This window comes from Asparagus officinalis, chromosome 2 (assembly GCF_001876935.1).
Source record: "Asparagus officinalis chromosome 2, Aspof.V1, whole genome shotgun sequence".
In the NCBI taxonomy this organism is placed as follows: domain Eukaryota; kingdom Viridiplantae; phylum Streptophyta; class Magnoliopsida; order Asparagales; family Asparagaceae; genus Asparagus; species Asparagus officinalis.
This window is the reverse complement of record NC_033795.1, coordinates 80,393,139-80,413,602: the sequence shown is the minus strand read 5'-3', so window position 1 is coordinate 80,413,602 and position 20,464 is coordinate 80,393,139. Positions and strand designations below refer to the sequence as shown.

The following is a 20,464-nucleotide window of genomic DNA, read 5'->3' as shown; positions in this document are numbered from 1 at the left end:
GCTGAGCGCATGAATAGAACGTTGACAGAGAGAGCCAGAAGCATTCGGATGCAGTCAGGTCTACCGAAGCAGTTCTGGGCAGAAGCAGTCAACACAGCAGCTTACTTGATCAACCGAGGTCCATCGGTTCCATTGGAGCACAGAATACCAGAAGAGGTATGGTGCGGAAAGGAGGTAACCCTCTCACATCTCAAAGTTTTCGGTTGTGTAGCTTATGTGCATATAAGTGATCAAGGCAGGAATGAGCCTGATCCCAAGTCCAAGAAATGCACATTCATCGGGTATGGTGAAGACGAGTTCGGCTACCGCATTTGGGACAACGAAAACAAGAAGGTGATCAGGTGCAGAGATGTGACATTCAACGAGAAGGTGATGTATAAGGACATGCACAAAACAGATGACGGTGACTCAGAGAGCGAGTCAACATTTGTAGATGCAGATGATGTTCCGGATAACCTCTCGGAAGAACCCAATGCAGAAGATCCTCAGCCAGAAGAGACTGTTGGACAGAATGGTGCGCAGAAGCCCGACGCACCAGCTCCGATGTTAAGGAGAAGTACTCGTCCTCCTGTGCCTAACAGCAGATACATGAATTATATGTTGCTGACAAATGGAGGAGAGTCTGAAAGCTTTGATGAAGCTTGTCAGAGTGGAGATGCGAGCAAGTGGGAGTTTGCTACGAAAGAAGAGAAGAAATTTCTGATCTCCAACCAGGCATGGGGACTAGCTGAGTTGCCCATGGGGAAGAAGGTACGTCACAACAAGTGGGAGCAGAATAGTTCCAGAAGATACAGAGCCCGACGAGTTGTCAAAGGATTTCAACAGAATATCCAAGGAAGAAAGGATCCAGCGGATATGTTGACAAAGGCAGTGACCTTTCAGAAACTGAAGTTGTGTGCAACTTCAGTTGGCCTTCATGCATAGATGATGAAGGCGGAGTCACACAGGAGAGGAGCTTGATGAGATAGCCTGATTGTCGTCGGTTTGGTCTCCAAGTGGGAGATTGATAGGTTGGGGGTGGATACCAACCTCCGGCGACGGAGGAGCTCCGACGAGCTCCAGGATGGTGGCGGCGAGGTCCAGGCGACAGGCGGCGAGGTCCAGGCGACAGGACGAGCTCGAAGCCTCGAGCTGGCCGTTTCTTCGAAGCTGGGTCGATGGCGAGCTCTGCGTTCCGTTCGAAGGCTGGCTAGTCGATGTGCGAGCTCTGCGTCGATGGCGAACTCTGCGTGCACAGTCGATGGCGAAGCTCTTGCGTTGGCGATGGCGAGCCTCTGCGTTTTTTGGGGGGGTCGCGAACTTGGCGTCCAAGTAGCCGCTGGCCGACAGGCTGTCGGCCAGCTCCTCCTCCTCATCCGGCCTTATAAAGAAACCCCACTTAGGTTTTTGGGTTGCTGATTCTTTCCACCCTCCCACTCGCGATTCTTTCTCTCTGGGCCGGCGGCGAACTGCCCATAAAACGCAGCAGCGTTTTCCCACCAATCGCAGTAGCGATTTCGCATTTTTTCTCCAGCTCTCAAAGGGTGTTTTGAGGGGAGATTAAGAGAGATTAAGAGAGAGAGAGAGAGAAATTAAAGAGGAGTTTGATTGTGCCGGTATTTATTCTAAGTGGTATTGAAAGGTTGCATACGCCTGTTTATTATTAACACTGTATGGCTACAGATGTTTATTGAGAAATCCCAGTTTAGGGATCTGCCTCCTAAAATTGTAATTTCTTGTTGATTAATAAGAAATTTACTGTGTGGCTCCCGAGGACGTAGGCAGTTGCCGAACCTCGTAAATCTTGGTGTACTGTTCTCTATACCGCGTTTCCGTTGCATTAGGGGATTTAGGCGTTAAATTCCCAACAATTTTAATCGTTAAATGGGTTGATATAATTTGTGGTCAAATTTGTGGCAATTTCCTCTCACTATTAACATAGGTGGAAATTATTTGAAATTTAAATTTAGAGGCCACTGTGCACAAATTTGGGCGCCCTGCAACTGTACTATTACCACAATAATTATAAGGTTGCCGTTACGCCAAGGTTGTGACACCATGACAAACTCTACACTTGAAGTTTTGGTGCCATCCAACAAAACAAACCCTGTAACTTCAAATAGAAAGAGACTCAAAAAAATTGTATTTTTTGCAAATATTACCCCCCTGCAAATATGCCCACTCGTCGTATTTTGTATTGCAAGCAATAAAAGCTCAACAAGTAATAATAAATACATTGAAGAATAGTGTTTAAGAAAATCTAGAAATTATGGGAAGTTTGATACTATACATTTCTGACTAAATGAATTTCAGGTCTATAAATCATGAAAATGATAAATAAGGGGGAAATTTTCATTATTTGTGCAAAGTATTATGGATGTAAGTGTAAATTAGTACAATTTGGACATGCAAATAAACATGCCAAAGAAGGGCTCGTTAAGGGGCTGTTTGGATCGGTTTTTTGGATCGGTAAAAGGGAGGAAAACTGTCAAAAATGTCAGCTTTTTGGCATTTTCCCCCCAAAATCGTCTCTATATATAAGAGACGATTTTGGGGGAAAGCTACCAAAAAGCTGATATTTTGGTAGCTTTCCCCCTCCTTTCCCCTTCCAAAAACCGGAACCAAACAACCCATAAAGGAAAGCACAAGCTGTCTTTATCACCACCCACCAAAAAATTCTCTTTTCAAAAAATTCAAACTTTTACATGAAAACTAAACTTCAACTTCCACCCCTCTGACAGTACTCCAACGAGAGAAAAGTAGACATATACCCACATGCTCTCTGATTGCCAACAGTTTGGATATATGCTAATCATATACTCGCTTTATTCAGCCATGCCAGTTGCTCTGCACATTATGCTGGCCAATTTTCTTGTTAAAATAATGCTTTAAATCTTAACTCAAATGGAAAAATAATTCTTAAAGATGGCACTTCATAGAAAATCATATAGGAAGAAGAGGATGGTGACGAAGTGTCCGACACAGATTTTACAGTTGGTGATCGTATTGTTTTCAATAGTTTGATTACACTGATTATAGTGACGTAAAATTGGTAATATACTCGAGTACGTTGATATTGTAATACTTGCTGCACTAATTTAGAATTGATAAAGGAGGCGATATTGTTCATTCCAATATATTTGCTATAGTGTCCTCTACCGTTTGACAAATGGTTAAGTGAGGGGTTAAGGAAACTTAACCCCTTCTTAACCCGCCAAACACAAAAAATATATACAAGGGTTAAAGTGAGTTAACCCTTCATAATTTGCCAAACATAAAAAATATAGAAGGGTTAAGCTAACCCCTCTAGAGGGATTAAAATGAGTTAACCCCTCAAAATGAGGGGTTTACTAATACTCCTATTTAGAAGGATTAAGAGTTAACACATCTAATTATAAAAAAAATAGTCAAAATCATTGTGGATTATCGAATGGGCTAAAAAAATAGTCAAAATTAGTTCTTCCAGATTATCGAATGGGCTAAGTATATTAATCATTCTCTTTAACCCTTCTCCCTTAACCTTTTGCCAAACGGGGCCTATAGGATTTATTCTCCCCTAAAATAGAAACAAGAGAATAATATATTAGGATTAATTGTGGATTGCCCTTGTGCTATTGCCCAGTTGAGAATAGGCACCCTATAATTTTATTATTCCAGAAACATCCTTACCCTTTGTCGAATTTCTTTTGACCCTTTTACCCATAAGAGGCCTATTTGTTATTGAAAATTCTTTTCTCTGGGCGTAAAAGAGTCAAAAAAGTTTCACCCTGGATCCATCCGTAATTGGGCGATAGTACGGGAGGTCTATCCTCAATTGACCCCTTATATTTTATTTTGAAACAGGCAACAAAATAAGAGAATTAGCCTCCTTATTCAGACGCTAATGCCAAAATCATAGCACAATTAACAGTGCTCATCTGGTTAGTATTCAGATTCTTGAAAAGTGTTAAAAGGAAAAACTAGCACTTTATTGGTTCTAGGAATCTGTTCACTCTCATCCCTTGAGCTTATTAACTAATCATCTCATATCTGGGCTCTCCTTGTTTTCAGGCATGGAATCTTCTCTCTCCAAAGACTTTGCTTCCTTCTTTTAGTCCACTTTAACCCCACTCTTATTAATCTCCATTCTATTAAGCTAATAATTGCTTAAAACTTTACAACAATATCCACTGCTTTCAGCTTTTGCTTCACCTTTCAGCAAGGTATTGATGATAAAGGAATGCATTGCTTTCTTGCAGAAGTTTGTTTGGTTGGTTGGTTGGTTTACTCAGGTGGGGTTTCTAAAGATTTCATTTTGATTGCAGCATTTGTTTTGTTCATGGAAGATCCTTCACCAATGATCATGATACCAAGTGAAAATTTCAACTTGGAATGCCCCAAAGTTGTTTATACTGATGTTAGTATGATCCCTGAGCTCACTGTCTCAAATCTTCAAGGCAAGAATTTTTACTGAAGTTTCTCTTTCTTATCTTATTGTTGGTGATTTGTATACTTGATTGCTTACTTTTATGTTTTAATCCAAATTTTAGCTGAAATTTCGACGTTGAGGTTGAAGCAAAGAAGTTTGGATGGGAGAAGGAGAGAAGCACTCAACAAGGTTTTAGATATCAAAGGTAGGTATAGATCTCAATCTGAATCAAGATAGGATTTGAATTCTTGAACTGATCTTGGTTTTGTAGGTAGTATCAGGGTTTTTTGTCGAGTTCGATCTTCTTCTTCAACTGATAGAAAAACTTCAGAATCACCCATTTCTATTGAAGAAGATAAGATCACTGTCAAGACTTCAGGAGGAGCGAAGAAAGAGTTTGGTGCTGATAGAGTTTTCTCTCAGGGAGCAACACAGGGTAAATTCTTTTAAAATTGTAATTTTTAAGTACTGCTTTTGTTATTAATTTATTAATTTACTGAAAATTTCACAATTTTAGATGATGTATTTCAAGAAGTAGAACCGATTCTTAGATCTGCGCTTGATGGGCATAATGTGTGTGTTTTTGCTTATGGGCAGACGGGAACGGGCAAAACCTTCACTATGGTTAGTATTTCAAGAGTTTCAATTCAGATTCCACAAACGCTTGATTTAATCTCAAGCCAATGATTTTTTTGTCATTATAAATCTCTAGGAAGGAAAAAATGAGAATCCAGGTATCGTTCCTCGATCTATCGAAGAATTATTTCATCGAGCTTCTCAGGATAAATCAGCATCCTACTCTTTCTCAATGAGTATGTTAGAGATCTACATGGGGAGTATTAGAGATCTTCTCACATTGAAGCACAACTCTTCAAGATATCTTCAACACTCTCAAAAATGGTACTTAACATATATGCTCCATTCTTATAGGAACTTGGCTTGAAAACTGATTGGTGATTTCTCGTGTTTTTCTGTTATAGTGGACTCAATATCCAATCTGGCAGTAATCGGTCTATCGAAATTGAGGGTCTAATGGATATAGCAGTATCCGATATCAAACAAGCATATCGATTGTACACGAAGGGCAAACGAGCTCGTTCTACTTCGTGGACTAATGTCAATGATGCCTCTAGCAGATCTCACTGGTGGGTGTTCAGCTGTTTCAGATATGCGATTCTTCCTTCCAAATTATTTTGGGTTTTTTCTGGTATCGGTCCCCAAAATCATCTTTTATTTCAAAATAAGCCCCCCAAATCCTTGACAGATTTTAACTAGGGGGGCCAATTTGGTATAACTTAAGGATTTAGAAGAAATTATTTCATAAATCCATCTTTTTAGGGGGACTTGTCTTTGGAGGGTTAATTGAGGATAGACCTCCTGTAGCCAAATTGAACTTACTACACTTATAGTTCTATTGTTGCAGATAGACCCCCTGAGTATAAATTCTTTTTTGACCCTTTTCAGGGGCCACGGGGTTTATCTGCAACAATAGGTCAGGAGGTCTACCTGCAACCATAGAACCCTTTCAAGGGGGTCTATTGCAACAATAGAACTACAAGCTTAGTAAGTTCAATTTGATTATGGTACAGGCGGTCCATCCACAATTAACCCTTTTTTTTTAAATAAAGATGGATTCGGAGGGCCAATACCAGAAAAACCCAATTAAGTTTTATCATTCTACATATTATTTCTGTCATAGTTTCTTATGTTCAGCTTAACAAGAATTACTATTCGACGTTCTGGGGGCCACGAAGGAGTTTCCAAGCTGTGGATGGTGGATCTTGGAGGAAGTGAGCGACTGTTGAAGACTGGTGCTACTGGGCAAACACTAGATGAGGGAAAGGCGATAAATCTTTCGTTATCAGCGCTTGGCGATGTCATTTCTTCGTTGAAGAAGAAAAGAAATCACATTCCTTACAGGTAAGTAAAATTTGCAAGGTTGGTCTTTCAGATTTGTTTCCAGACACCTCTGATATTGTTCTTTTGATTGTATGGTCACAGGAATAGCAAGCTTACTCAGATTCTCAGTGACTCTCTAGGTAGCAAACTGAAAATCCAGCCTAGATGAGCTTAATGCACCATAACTTGTAATAATGCATTTGTTCTGTATAGGTGATGGTTCAAAAGTTCTGATGGTTGTTCACATCAGTCCTAGTGAAAATGATACTGGAGAGACGATATGTTCTCTGAGCTTCGCAAAAAGAGTGAGAGCGATAGAGCACAACAAAGAACTTTCAGAGGTAACCCTACTTCTACGAAAAGGGTTAATTGCACGTAGTCCCCCTGTAGTATTCATCGGCTTACACTTACTAGTTACTACCCCTGTCATTTCATTGCTGCAGATAGACCCCTGGGTTAAACTTTTTTGTAGTTTTAACGCCCGCTATCTGAAACAATGAAACTATAGTAAGATCAAAACAGCGATACTACAGGGGGGTCCGTGTACAATTAACCCCAACGAAAATTCTGTCTATGAAATTATCACCAATTTCGACCATTTCTGCACAACTGCAGGAATCGAATAAACAGAAGGAGAAACTTATCGCTGAACTAGACCTACAGATAAAAGACACTGAAGTAGACTTGCAGAAAGTGAGGAACCAAATAGAGAGAGCTGAACAACTAATACAGGAAAAGAATCAACAAAAGGGATCACCAAGAAGTCCTCTGATCATAGCTCAAGGAGAAGCGTCAGATACTCCCACTGAGAAAAATTCAAGCAAAGCTTGCATTTCTTCGGTTCCTCGATTCATGGCTCCGACAGTATCAAGTCGACAGAGGCTAAGCGCCAATGAACACACACATTCAAGAACGAGGACTTTGAGATTTGGAACTAGAAGTCATGTGGATATAATCAGTTCACAGTCTCTCAGCTACTCTGATACTTTTATGAAACCTTGTGCTACGAGATCAAAGAGCAAACTTGTGACGTGTGAGGGTAATAGTCCTAAATCTTCGGTTTCTAGGAACAAGAAGGTCTCTGCTTCTCATCCTAACTTGAGGGTTACATTGAATCAACATAGAAGGAGGATGTCTGATGTCATTTAAGAAAAAAGAAAGCAGGAAGAATAGTGTGTTTTGAAGTTGCAGGTTTGGGTTTTTTGATTCTTTAACCTTGACAGAGTGAGCAGGATCGGGTGATGTATCGAGTTAGATTGATTTTTTTTCATACTACTAACTGTTCAAGGTGTTTTGAGTGTTTGATTACTTGGTGTGGGGTGTAGATTTGGTATTTGATGTACCTAGATATGATCTTTTTTTTCTTCTTCTTCTTTTTAAATAAGGAGCTTGAACTTTTGCCTTTTGTAGAAATGTATTGATACTGGGAGTATCTGGTGTTGTATGATGCTGTTCTGGAATGATGCTATAAAGTAATCCTCATATGGAGCTCTTTTCTTCATTAGAAGGATTTCTCATGATGCTCCTCATCTCCATGTCAAAATAAATAAATAAATAAAGTAAGAAAACCAGGTTAAAGGGACATCCTGTGACATCCCACGTGAAGGGTTCTACCCTTTTGTGACTGAATAGATTCCCTTTGTCAATGAACGCATTCAAACTAAGTTTGATCGTAGTGTACCCATTTAGAATGAATTAAAGCGATCATAGTTCAATAATATACAAATCTTATCAGAACACTCCACCTGCGAGTGGGGTGTTATGAACCAACCATACAGAGCTGGTTGAAATCTCGAAACTATCCCCCTATCCTTCTACTGAATTGTCCAAACCCCATGCTCCCATATGTTGGTGTTCTTATACAATTTAGCCTAAAATTTTGTACTTACCAGTTCAATAACATACACAAGGTAAGAATGTTTAAGGGAGAATATAGTGTAGCCCCCTCCATCATCCAGTGATTTTTTCAGAAAAAAACCCTTTTCATCATATGGGGTTTATGCATAACCCCCAAACCCTTTGGTTTTAGCCCCTTCAAAGAGAAGCTGAGATAAATGAAAGTCTGCAAAAGAGTTCGGTGAAGGTATAAAATCCAAAATATGTGTACAAACCTTGTGAGCTGCTCCTCCTCCCACATGCGAGTGTTTGAATAGTTAAACTGAAGTTTTTGAAGAGTCATCATCATGGATCCAGTTTGCACATGGCAGAAGCCATTAGAAGAGAAAACTACAAAAGCATTTCCTTCCCGGTGTACATTAAGTTAAGGAAAAGCTATTCAGTAAATTCTATCCACTAAAAACATTGATGCTCAATCCTTGGGGCATACAACGCAATATTTTTTACTCAAATAGAGGGAGACGCCTAAAACGATAGATTTTGATGAAAAAAAAAGCAAACTAACTAACAGTTGAACCAATCTAAGAATCGACACAAACTTTACAACGTCGTTGTTCACAAGAGCACTAACCAAATTGCATAGCGTAAAAAATTGCGAATGTGGGTTTTTTTAGAAGTTAAGAATACAACACATATTTGCAAGCCGTAGTGCCTAAAACACTCACATGTTACAAGGTAACCGAGTAGGAGAAACAATGAGCATGAGGCAGTTGTACCTCCAGCAAATGAATTGTTTAGTTACGAATCGTGAGCTTTCTTTTCTCAGTTTCACAGCGAGATGTTCTTAGGAACAGTGGCAGAAAAAAACGCCTCCTTTCCAAGTATAATGCACACTGCAGAGCCACCATCAATATCCCTTCTTCAAAGTAGGAACCCTTTGCCACACCCTATGATTTAACCCTTCTGAACTCGTACCAAATCTCATAGTGATTGAACAATAAACTGTCATGAGTCCGGTTCCCAACAAACTCCAACCCAATTTTCGCGAGCCTCTCAGGACACTCCCCCCTTAATCTCGTACAGAACTTCATATTATGAGACGCAAAGATCCTTCCTTTCTCAGGATTAAGCCTCTCTACCAATCTTTCCAACCCCAACCAAACCAGGTCACCCGGCATATGAAGGAAAACAGCACTTGCATATATCAAATCATACTTGATTCCATCTCCAAACCTACTAAATTCCATATCATCCCCTTTTAGAATTAGAGGCCTCTTGTGGAGAAGACCTTGAGAGGGGAGTTCATAACGAAGGGCCGCCATCAAAGAAAGATCATCGCGTTCTAGACAGTGAAAGCGAGAGGGGTCAAGATATCGGATGAAGTGGAGACCCACACGAAGAGTCCCGCATCCAATTTCAAGAACTTGGTCTGAAGGGGCAAGGTTGACTGAAGATGCAAGAAACTCAAAGACATCACGGCCGCCAGCCCATGGTTCGCCGTAGTTGCTGTGATGCTCTTCTACAAGTAGCTCTCCAGGGCAAGGAAGTGCAGTATGTTCCTCTGTTTCGGTTTGATAATGAGAGATTCCTTTGTAACTGAAACAAACAAGGACCTTTAGGCAATAAGCTTGGTAATTTCTTGCAATCAATTAAGGTTTCTTTCTTTTTATCAAATAACGATCTCTCTCCCTCTTCTTTCCATTTTTTCCCCCTTCTTTTTCCCCCCTTAGTGACCTGTGGGTTTGCGGTATCTCTGAGCTTATCTTAGTAATAGGTTCCAAATACAGTACTACTTCATAAATTAAGTAAATGAACTAAACAAATCCTATGCTCCAATCTACAGGAACTAATAATATTTCAAGTCAAACTGATCAAGTAATCTAAAGTGCTTCAAAGCTGGTTCCGTTTGTTTCCTCATGTATGCTCTTAAGTAAAGATAACAGGAGAAATACCACAATAAATAACTGGGTCACCGGATGCAGTCAAGATACAAGAAGATATTTATAAACAGATCTTCCTAGTGAGCTTATTTACTTAAAGCACTTAACAGAAAGGGATGAAAAGAAAACTTAAAGGTAGCAAATGGTTTCAGTATTAACGTCTTTCAGGTAAGATTAATAACGTATCAACTATCAACTTCAATTCCCTAAGCTGTGTTAACTTAGCAAAACATGACTAGCTAAAAAATTTCCAACACATAGACCAGATAGATTGATCTACTGAGGAGTACATAAAATCTTAGATGATCGTGCAATTTTTTCCACTCATTTGAGGAAAATATTAATGTCAGGAGTGTGACCTGCCATCTAATTCCACATCCTTTAGTGGTCACTCCAATGATTAGGTCTAATTGCAACTACTTGGATAATAATACTGGTAAATAAACTTCAAACCAGTGGATTTAGCAAGTGAAGTCCAGGATCAATCATTTTAACGAAAAAATGTGCGTATCATCTCAGAGACCATCATCCAATAACCTGCTTCAAACTCATTGAAGCCATCATCAAGATTCAATCTTTTCCACACAAAGATCGATTACTTCTCCAAAATAGCATCCCAAGAAAACCTTCAGGCTGACTCTAATTGCAGTTAATTAAACTCTAAACCTGCAAATGGGGGTATCAACACTTACTAGGGACTACCACTGACGTAAGTAACTGGTTTCCTGGATTTCAATCCCAATTTCGTACCTCTCTCAGAATCCAAATCTTACCAACCGGTGAACTTACCTCCTGAGATCTTGAAGCTGCTGCTCCCGAGTCCTGGGGTTGATCCCCTTCCTCAACTGATACCACTCCTCCCTCGTCGCAGGCGGATCCGGCAGCGAGTTGATCCTGATTTGGGATTTCAACCACTCGACATCCTCTTGCGTGGTCGAGATCTGAACGCTTCTCGGTGGACGAACGGTCGAGGTTCGATCTGGCGATGGATCGGGGCACGAAGAGGGGGAGGACGAGGGGGAGAGGGAGGGGAGGAGGAGGAAGAGGAGGAGGGCGGCGGAGGAGAAGGAGAGCAGGACGAGGGCGGGGACTGTGATTCCACCGCCGCCGCCGCCGGCGAGCTTCATCGGAGACGCGAGATTGGGAGATCAGATAGGAAAAGGGTTTTGAGTAGGGAGAGTTGAGATCTGATGGTAATTTTGAGGATCGAGTTTTTTTGTTTTGGGTCTCGGATGGGTTTTTGTCTCTTTTTTTGGGCTTAATTGCATTTAAATATTATATTATTTTCCAACAAAGCACTTACGCCTCGTTTGGTACGCGGGAATGGACAGACTTGGGAATGGAATGGAAGAAGGAATGGAATGGATTGCATGTGGGAATGGAATGGTCATTCTCATTCTCTTGTTTGGGTGCGTTCGTAGAATGAAGCTAGAATGGAAATCTCATTCCCATTCCCATGTTTAGTATCACTAGCACACAAGTGAGAATGAAATCTCATTTTCTAATAATGCCATTACAACAACATAGATTTTTAATAAGATAAAAAATAAACATTAATGATAATAACTAAATAATTTTATATACGCATATGTTATATTAATCTAGGTATGTGTTATACTAATGCTCGTGTTATCCATCAGGTGTATGTTTCGTTTATATTTTTTAAACAATACTCGCTATTTCTTAGTCTTAAAAATTAAAGAAAAAAAAAGATTATCGTATCTTTCATAGGTTCAAAAAAAAAGAATGATATCCACAATCCACAGTTCTAGATATATAAATTAACTTATTTGATAAAGTATCAAAATCACTCAATTCATAATAGCAAAAATCCATAAAACAATACCAACTAAAATAATAAGTTTCGAAATAGCAAAATGATATACTAGACTAAATTGTCAATCTAAAATTGCCCACTTGCATAGCGGCTCACCCAAACATTCTTTATTATTAATATGGATCGATATAATTGAAAAATACCTAACTAGTTTTTGATTCTCACTTGAATGGGAATGACCATTCCTTATCTTCTCACTTGGAATGCTCATTCCCACAAATAGTGGGAATGATCATTCCTAGGGAATGGTCATTCCAACATCTAAAATATAGGTATGTTTGGTATGAGGGAATGAGAAGTGGGAATTGCATTCCATTCCTCCTCATTCCCGCGTACCAAACGAGGCGTTAAATGCCTTAATTTTCAGAGCCGAGCAGAAAACTACCCAAAATTTTCACCGTGTGAATATGTTTAATTGCATTAAATTTAACCTTAAAAGATAGAAATACCCTTCTACATGGCGGTAAAAACATCCAAAACTTTACAATTGCCATCGATTTCCTAAAAATCTCTCTCTTAGTTATACAATGTAAAAATAGGGTTTCATGTCTCTAAAATCTCTCTTTCTCGCACACTCTCTCTCCCCTAAAGTTCTAGTTGAGGAATACAAAGAGCTCAGTAAAGCAGGTGGTCTTAATTCTAAGGTTTCGAATTAGGGGGAAATAGTCGAATTTTGAAGGTTCAAATCTTGGCGATTCATTTCTAAAGATAAAGTCACCTCTTTGATTGATTTTATATAGTGTGGAAGTCTAATTAGGGGGGAAATGGGATTAGGGTTTGCATTGAAGTTTGATTAGGTTTTTTTTTACAGGAGAGCTAAAAATCGGAATAAAAATTAGTTATATCAATTTTATGCTTAACTTATTCCATTACATGAAACATTTGTTTGCAATTGTTTGCCTATTTAATGCATTGCTACAAAGGGGGGTATATTTGAAGAGGAAGTTACCTTTATAGATTAACTAAAAATTCAATTTCAAGACTAAATTTGTTTCTTAATTGCGATATTTTCCTCCAACTTGTGGTAATTTTAAAAGAAAGCAAGAAAATTTTGTTGGGAGCATAATGTGAGATATTATGTTGTAGGGGTGTCGGATTATACAAGATTGATTATCCATCACGGTGGCAGTTTTCAAAGAACACAAGGACGAATGGATGTCGTGATGGTAGTATAGTACGGATGTTTGTATGGGCACAAATTTTCAAAACCGACCCATTTAGGAATTTATTGCCAAAAAACGACCCCATTCAAACAAATTTGCAAAAAACGACCTGGTTTCAGCCTCAGCGCTGAAACCAGGTCGGTTTTTGAAAAAAAAAATCTGAAACTTCATGAGAGTTCAACTCCCGTGAAGTTTCACAATTCAAAAAATTTATTTTTGAACTAAGAAACTTCACGGGAGTTCAACTCCCGTGAAGTTTTCTGTTAGCAATCTGAGGAAAAAAAGGAATAACAACTGGATATGGGATATTAAGTTCAAGAGGCAATTGACAGGAAGTTTGGTTTTTTCAGTTTTTGGATTTATTGAATCTCATCAAGGACATAATTTTTGATCAAAAAGAAGACAGCAGAATCTGGTTGTGGGAAACAAATGGTATTTTTTCTGTTAAATCTTTCTATCAATTTCTTATTGATGGTTATTGATGGAGGTTTACGTTCTGATTGTGCAGATATCTGGAAGCTTTCCATTCCTTTAAAAGTGAAACTTATGGTTTGGCTAGCTTTAAGACAGAGTTTAAATACAAAAGATATTTTGACTAAAAAAGGAATTCAGTTAGAGCTGAACTGTGTTTTGTGTTCTAAAGTTGAAGAGAGTCATTCTCATTTGTTTATTGAATGTGAGTTTGTATTCTCACTGTGAAGATCTATTCAGTTCAAATTAAAAATTGGGAAAGACTTCAAAATGAAATCTTTAAAAGAAGTTTGGATTAATTGGACTGCTGGGGGAAATAAGGAATGCAAGATGGAAAGAGACGTTATCTTTTGTGCTCTTATTTGGTGCATATGGCAGGAACGTAATGATAGACTCTTCTCTAACAAGAAGAAGAGAGCGTTGGAGATTTTGAATAAGATTATGACTTTTTCTACATTTTGGCTAGGTTCTACAATCTCAGATAGAGCGGCCAGATTGTTAGCACGAAGAATGAAGAGGAATGAGAGACTGGGAGATTTACAGCCAGCTAGAGCTACAGGGGAGGAGAACAACATCGTGATTCAACTGGATTAAACTCAATCTTCAGTGGTTTAAGAGAACAGAGCTATGGGAGATGAGGTGATCCAGCTAGAATGATGCACATTCAATTCTGGTGTTGTTTTGAGCTTATCTGGTGGTTGTGTTTTAAAACTTTGGATAGTTTCGGCTCCGTTTGGATATCATGGTGTTTTACTTGTTTCCATGGTGTTTTTGCCAAAAACAAAACACCATGCGTTTGAAAACCATGATGTTTTTTGAGCTAAATCATCCTTAAACAAAAAACACAACATTTATTTCAAAACACCTTTTAGGTGTTTTAAGTTTGGTGTTTTGGTTTTGAGTTTGAGAAAATGTTAATATAATATCTAACATAATATATTAAATATAATTAATATGCAGTTATTATTAACATGCTTATTATATTATATTATATTATACTATATTATAGTTAATCTAATATATTAGTAATATTTATTAAATAATATAAAAATATAATAAGTAAAAGATCTTATATAATAATATAATAACATATTAAATACCAATATTTAATATGTTAATAATGTATTATATAATAAATATTTAATATGTTAATAATGTATTATATAATAAATAAATAATAATAAAATAAAAATAAACTAATAAAAATAATAAAAAAGTTATTGATAATAAATAATAATATACTATACAATAGTATAATCGCTATAATATTATTAATTTTTTAATAAATAAATTGTAATAAAATAATAATTATAAAATATTATATAATAGTAACATATTTAATAATAACATAACAATATAATAATAAGTAATATTATAATATTAACATTATTAATAATATTATATTATATAAATAATAAGTATAATATTATATTATATTAATAACATTATAATATCATATTAATAATAAAATAACATTATTATAAAAATATTAATGTAATATACAAAAATAACAAATTGATATACCAAAATAATTAAATATATAATTATTTGAAATTAATATGTAATAATTATAAAACAATATAACTCATTAAAGTATACTATAATATTATAATACATTATACAATATTATATTACATTACATTTAATACTTATAATACTATAATAATATAAACTAAATATGATAACATTTTATTTATAATATATTTATAATATATTTTAATATAATTAATATATAATATATTAATAATATGTTTAATACTAATGTTATAATGGGTCAAACTAGTGTTGACCAAAAACTTAACATGGTGTTTTGAAAATATTTTAAAGGGAAAACACAACATCATGGTGTTTTTTTACAAAAACACAATAAGAAAAACACCATGATATCCAAACTTTTAGTTTTTGGTTTTTGATCATGGTCTTCTTTTTGTGGGAGAGACCTATAGCTATATACAGACTTGTGCTGGGTTTTACTTTTGCTTTGTAATCTTGATCATGAACAGAGACCTATAGCTATATACAGACTTGTGCTGGGTTTTACTTTTGCTTTGTAATCTTGATCATGAACTTAATACACACTCTTGGTTGGGGGTGTGTATGTTTCTTTTGTAACAACCTTTTTTTGTTAATTTACCTGGCTGGATTATCCTTGTGATAATCCATCCTTTTTCTCAAAAAAAAAAACTCCCGTGAAGTTTCGGATTTTTTTTTTCAAAAACCGACCTGGTTTCAGCGCTGACGCTGAAACCAGGTCGGTTTTTACAAATATCCTAGAAACGGGTCGTTTTTTGCAAATAAAAACTCAAATGGGTCGGTTTTGAAAATTTGTCCTTTGTATGGATTTATGCAACTGTAAGGATGATTGGACGGAATGTATTGTGGATTTCATATGAATATATATGCATTTATACTTTTACTTTGATTTAAATATGCTTTTGGTGTGGATATTAAGTTTGAGAATTTTTGATGTATTATGAATGTTTGCATAGACTATCTTAGGGTATTACTGTACATTAAAAAAAACTTGTGGAAAGCACAAGGGACTTATTGGTCCTCGCATGCTTTAGACAGCTTATAAAGCTATTTGTCAGCTATCCAAAGCACAAGGGGACTAGTGGCTAGTAGCGCCTTGTGTTTAATAGATAAGTCTTGTAAGCTGTCCAAAGCATCTGGGACTAGTAGTTCCTTCTGCTTTGTGACAAAACACCCCTAAAATCAACAAATTATCAACTTGGTACTAAAAATTTGACTAATTTGATAATTTTTACAATGTGATTAAAAATTAGATAATCAAAGTTGATGCTTAATTGCTTTGAGGGTAAGTTTTTTTAAAAACTAATGATTTGAGGGGTAGTTTTAAAAATACTAACATTTGAAGAGTATTTCTAATAGGGAAAATTTACAAATAGTCCGTTTTTGCTAATTATTTAGCAAAATAGACCGTTTTGCTAAATAATTAGCAAAATAGACCTCTTTTTTGCCAACAGGCAAAAAAGAGGTCTATTTTGCAAAACAACTCAGAAAACATACGGGACTAGTAGTCCCGTATGTTTTAATCACGGATTAGTGAACTCAGAAAATTTCACAAAACATTGAGATGAACTCAGAAAACATACGAGACTACTTGTCTCGTATGTTTTCTGAGTCACTAATCCGTGATTAAGTTTGCTCTAAACATACGGGAGTAGTAGTCTCGTATGTTTTCTGAGTATTGTTTTTCAAAATTGACCTTTTTTTTCCAAAGAGGTCTATTTTGCTAATTATTTAGCAAAACGATCTATTTTGCTAAATAATGAACAAAAATAGACTATTTTGCAAATTTTCCCTTTCTAATAATATCCAAACTTAAGAGCCTGTTTGGATTTGTAGGGGGTGAAGGGAAGTTAAGGGAAATTAGGTGAGAGAATGGAAGGGAAGGGAAGGGAAGGGAGTTCCCTTCCCCTTGGTTACACCCTAATTTGAGGGGTAACAAATTTTATTCTATTAGGGAGTGAACCAAGAGGAACTAGGGTGAATAACTTCACCTTCTAAATGTTCCCAAACAAGATGAATGGAGGTGAATGGTTCCCCTAAGAGCATCTCCAACAGCTTCTACATCTTCTTAAAAATACTCAATTTTGGAGAATATAGAGCTTTTTTTTATCCAACAGATTCCCCATCTCATTCCCCAAAATAGGGAAGGAGGAGAAAAAATAGAGAGCTTTCCCCCAAATCTGCAGCATTCTCCAATTTTTTGAGGAGGGTTTTATTATTATAATAAATACGATTTTTTAAAATGAGGAAGCTGTTGGAGTTGGAAAAAAAATAATTTAGAGAATATAACTTTTATTTCTCTATTTTGAAGAAAATTTTAGGAAAACTATTGGAGGTGCTCTAACTTCCATTCGCCCCAGTGGTCTACATGCAATCAAGCCGGATACTTCTCACTTTCGGTCCGGATTCGTCTCTTTTATTCTTGACCCTCGGCTTTAAAAGCCCCGAGTCCTCGCTCTCCTTCGCCCTTTCCCTTCTCCCACTCAAAAAATCCATTCCGATCCGTAGCAAACCCCCAACGAAACCCTAAACCCTAAATCCACGATCCTTTTTCTCTCCGATCCTCGACGGAATCGAGCAATGGACGAGACCGCCGGCAACGTCGCCCGAGCGATCGCCACCGCCTTGGACTGGAGCTCGACTCCCGATGCTCGCAAGGCTGCTGTTTCTTATCTAGAATCTGTATGAATTTTTTTTTGCTTTTTCTATTTGTTATTTTTTTTTGTGGATTTTTCTTCACGTGCTCCATTCTATGCTGAGTTTGAGCGGTTTAACTAAAAATTGAGTTCTGCTTTCAGTATGAGATGATGATCAAGTTTGAACTTAACTGAGGGGAAATATTAGAATTCGTATATAACCATCACATTCTTTGAAGTTCATGCTTTTTGTGGACTTTATACCAAATCATTAAGTATTCGATTCGTGAAGACTGTTCTGTGTCACAAATACAATGGTATTCGATTAGGAACTAATGGATGTGACTTACTGAGAAATGTTTATAACTACAAATTATCAATTTCATTAATTAGTATATTTTTCTTGTGGTTTTATTTATTTATATGTTAAAGAATTTCACTTTTCAGATAAATAAGTGTATGAACACTTACATTATCCGAGCACTTGACTTCTCTGTGTTGTATTAGGCATGCAGAGTCTTTGTTCCTCGAACAGAACACGTAACCTTTTTTGACTATGATGTTCCAACTTTGCATTGATTTTCTAGACGTGACTTCTTTTAATAACACGATGAAAGGTCTAGCTTATAAGATGGTTATAAGTCTTCTAAGAAAAGGGTCAAGTAATTTATTTTATCTTGTAGAGATTTAAAAATCCTAAAAGTTCATCTCACATTCCTTTCCGCCAAATCAGTCTGCTGATTTTCTTTTCTTGTCAATATTCCATTCTTTATTTTCTGGTTATACCCATTTTTATGTGGGCCGCTTTTGTTTTCCTCGCGTCTTGAAAGCATATTGTCAAATTTTCTCTACTTTCTAAAGAAAAAATTTATATTGATTTGAGATGAGCGCATTAATGCATCATTTGCTATAATGTTACGATAATTGTTTTTTAAAAGAAAACTGGATTGACCAAAAGTATGAGACCTTACTCCTTAGAAGGTGGGATGTTTCATGTCATCCACACAAGACAAATGTATACTAGATGCAAAATATTGATTTTCTTTGCTTTACAAAGTAAACTTAATTTTGGGAGAAAATAATTTTGATGTATTAAATAGATTTTTGCTGCAAGGCTTAGATATGTACATGGAGTGTTGTAATAAACTGAGGAAAAAATCTATATAAAGTTGATCTTGTGAGTTATCTCTAGGATATTACCTTGAAAATTCAGTTTTATGTATCAATGCTGAACACATGAATAGTGCCTCTCGATTAATCATATCATGAACCTACTGTGTTATCATCGGCTTGCATTGGAGCTTTGGATTTTTTTTTGCAGGATTTATGTTTAAAGAAGTTTAGTCAATTTCATGAAACTAACATGTTTTGTCTTGGATGGTTTTTTTATTTATTACCTGCTTAAGCTTTTGCGATGTCCATCTATATGCATCTAGATGTACATTTTTTTTTGTTTGTACACTAGTTTTAGCAAACAGTCTGGAGATGTATGTGTTAGTGTGTGCATGAAATAGAGGAGAAAAGAAATGAGCAAGCACCTTGTATTTGGATTTATCCACATTGCTTTCCTTCATCACTCTCTCATTCTTTACCTTTATTTATATGTTGTCTGCAGATAAAAAATGGAGATATTCGTGTTTTAGCAAACACATCTCTTCATCTGGTTCGCAAGAATTGTTCCTCTGAGATTCGGTTGCATGGGTTCAAAATGTTGCAGGTATGTGAATGCACCCTCTTTCTTTTCTTTTTATTATTGTGATGACTATATTAAAGGAAAAGTTATTGTGATTAAACTTTCCTATGACCATATTTACATATAACCATGTAGAATTACATTAATTCTTGGTATGCAATTATTTTTGCTCTGAATTATGTCTGTTAAGAATTATCCTCATCACAACTTTGGAGTTTCGGCTTTGTGGGGGAGACTTTAACTTAATATCAGAGCAAACTAGGTTGTAATCTCACAGGCTATACATTTAATGCGATTTAGTAAAATATTTTATAAGAGTTCAAGTTTAAGCCTATGAAAAAGGCGTTCAACCTATTAGGAAATGTTAGAGTATAAGATTATAAATTTCAACACTCATCACATCCTCAGAGTTCCGGTACAATAGATGAGACTTCATGTTTGTCTTATATTAGCTCAGATGGTTATTTATTTGGTGGTTTGCAGGTCATGTGATTTGTATCCAAATTTTATTTTATTTATTCTTTTATATAATGTATATAGATTTTAAATAAGTATAGTTATCACCACAAGAGTGTCGTTGCTCCTGGTTAGCTGGTGGAAAGAATTACTTGAGTTTTTTAGATACATTGGGTTGCTAATGAACAGAATAGGTGGGTTTTCTTTGTGGATAGCCCAAATTTGAGTGGATGAAGTAATCGGTCCGCCATCTTGACCCATTGATTAGTAGTTGTGTTCAGGTTAATGATAATTGGGTTGGGTCAAAGCTAACATGTGCACATCCAACCTCAAGGGGCGGATCAATATGGGTCCTGGGGTGCATCACACCCCTATTAATTTTAAAATTGCATCTTTAAGCTTTCTAAAATTGTAGTATGCCTTGCATAGTTTAAAAAATTCTGCACTACAATAGGTGATAAAGAGTACCGAGTGCATGAAAAGTAAGAAAATTGTTGGAATAGTTTTAAAACATGATGCGACAAAAGCTCATAAAATGTAATGAGTCCTTTCCCCTTAGGTACTATAATTTTATAACATGAGTATTTTATTTTAAGGTCAATAGATACTTATC

At 36.5% G+C, this 20,464-nt stretch overlaps 2 protein-coding genes across 3 annotated transcripts; one reads left to right on the top strand and one right to left on the bottom strand.

Moving 5' to 3' along the window:
* Positions 3,877 to 7,730, top strand: LOC109831781 (kinesin-like protein KIN-14O). 2 transcript variants are annotated; one of them, XM_020399200.1, is made up of 11 exons: positions 3,877 to 4,029; positions 4,284 to 4,415; positions 4,509 to 4,592; positions 4,659 to 4,823; positions 4,905 to 5,011; positions 5,100 to 5,287; positions 5,368 to 5,532; positions 6,101 to 6,307; positions 6,389 to 6,426; positions 6,500 to 6,627; positions 6,902 to 7,730. In XM_020399200.1, the coding sequence occupies exons 2-11, from the start codon at positions 4,298 to 4,300 to the stop codon at positions 7,433 to 7,435; spliced, it is 1,734 nt and encodes a 577-aa protein (XP_020254789.1). In that variant the 5' UTR covers positions 3,877 to 4,029; positions 4,284 to 4,297; the 3' UTR covers positions 7,436 to 7,730. The 2 variants fall into 2 exon arrangements, with proteins under 2 accessions (XP_020254789.1, XP_020254788.1); XM_020399199.1 differs by having other exon boundaries at positions 3,878 to 4,181.
* On the bottom strand, positions 8,684 to 11,303 carry LOC109831780. Its single transcript, XM_020399198.1, has 2 exons — positions 10,852 to 11,303; positions 8,684 to 9,718 (listed from the first exon to the last, which is right to left on the bottom strand). Exons 1-2 carry the CDS (start codon positions 11,187 to 11,189, stop codon positions 9,070 to 9,072), a joined length of 987 nt encoding a protein of 328 aa, XP_020254787.1. The 5' UTR covers positions 11,190 to 11,303; the 3' UTR covers positions 8,684 to 9,069.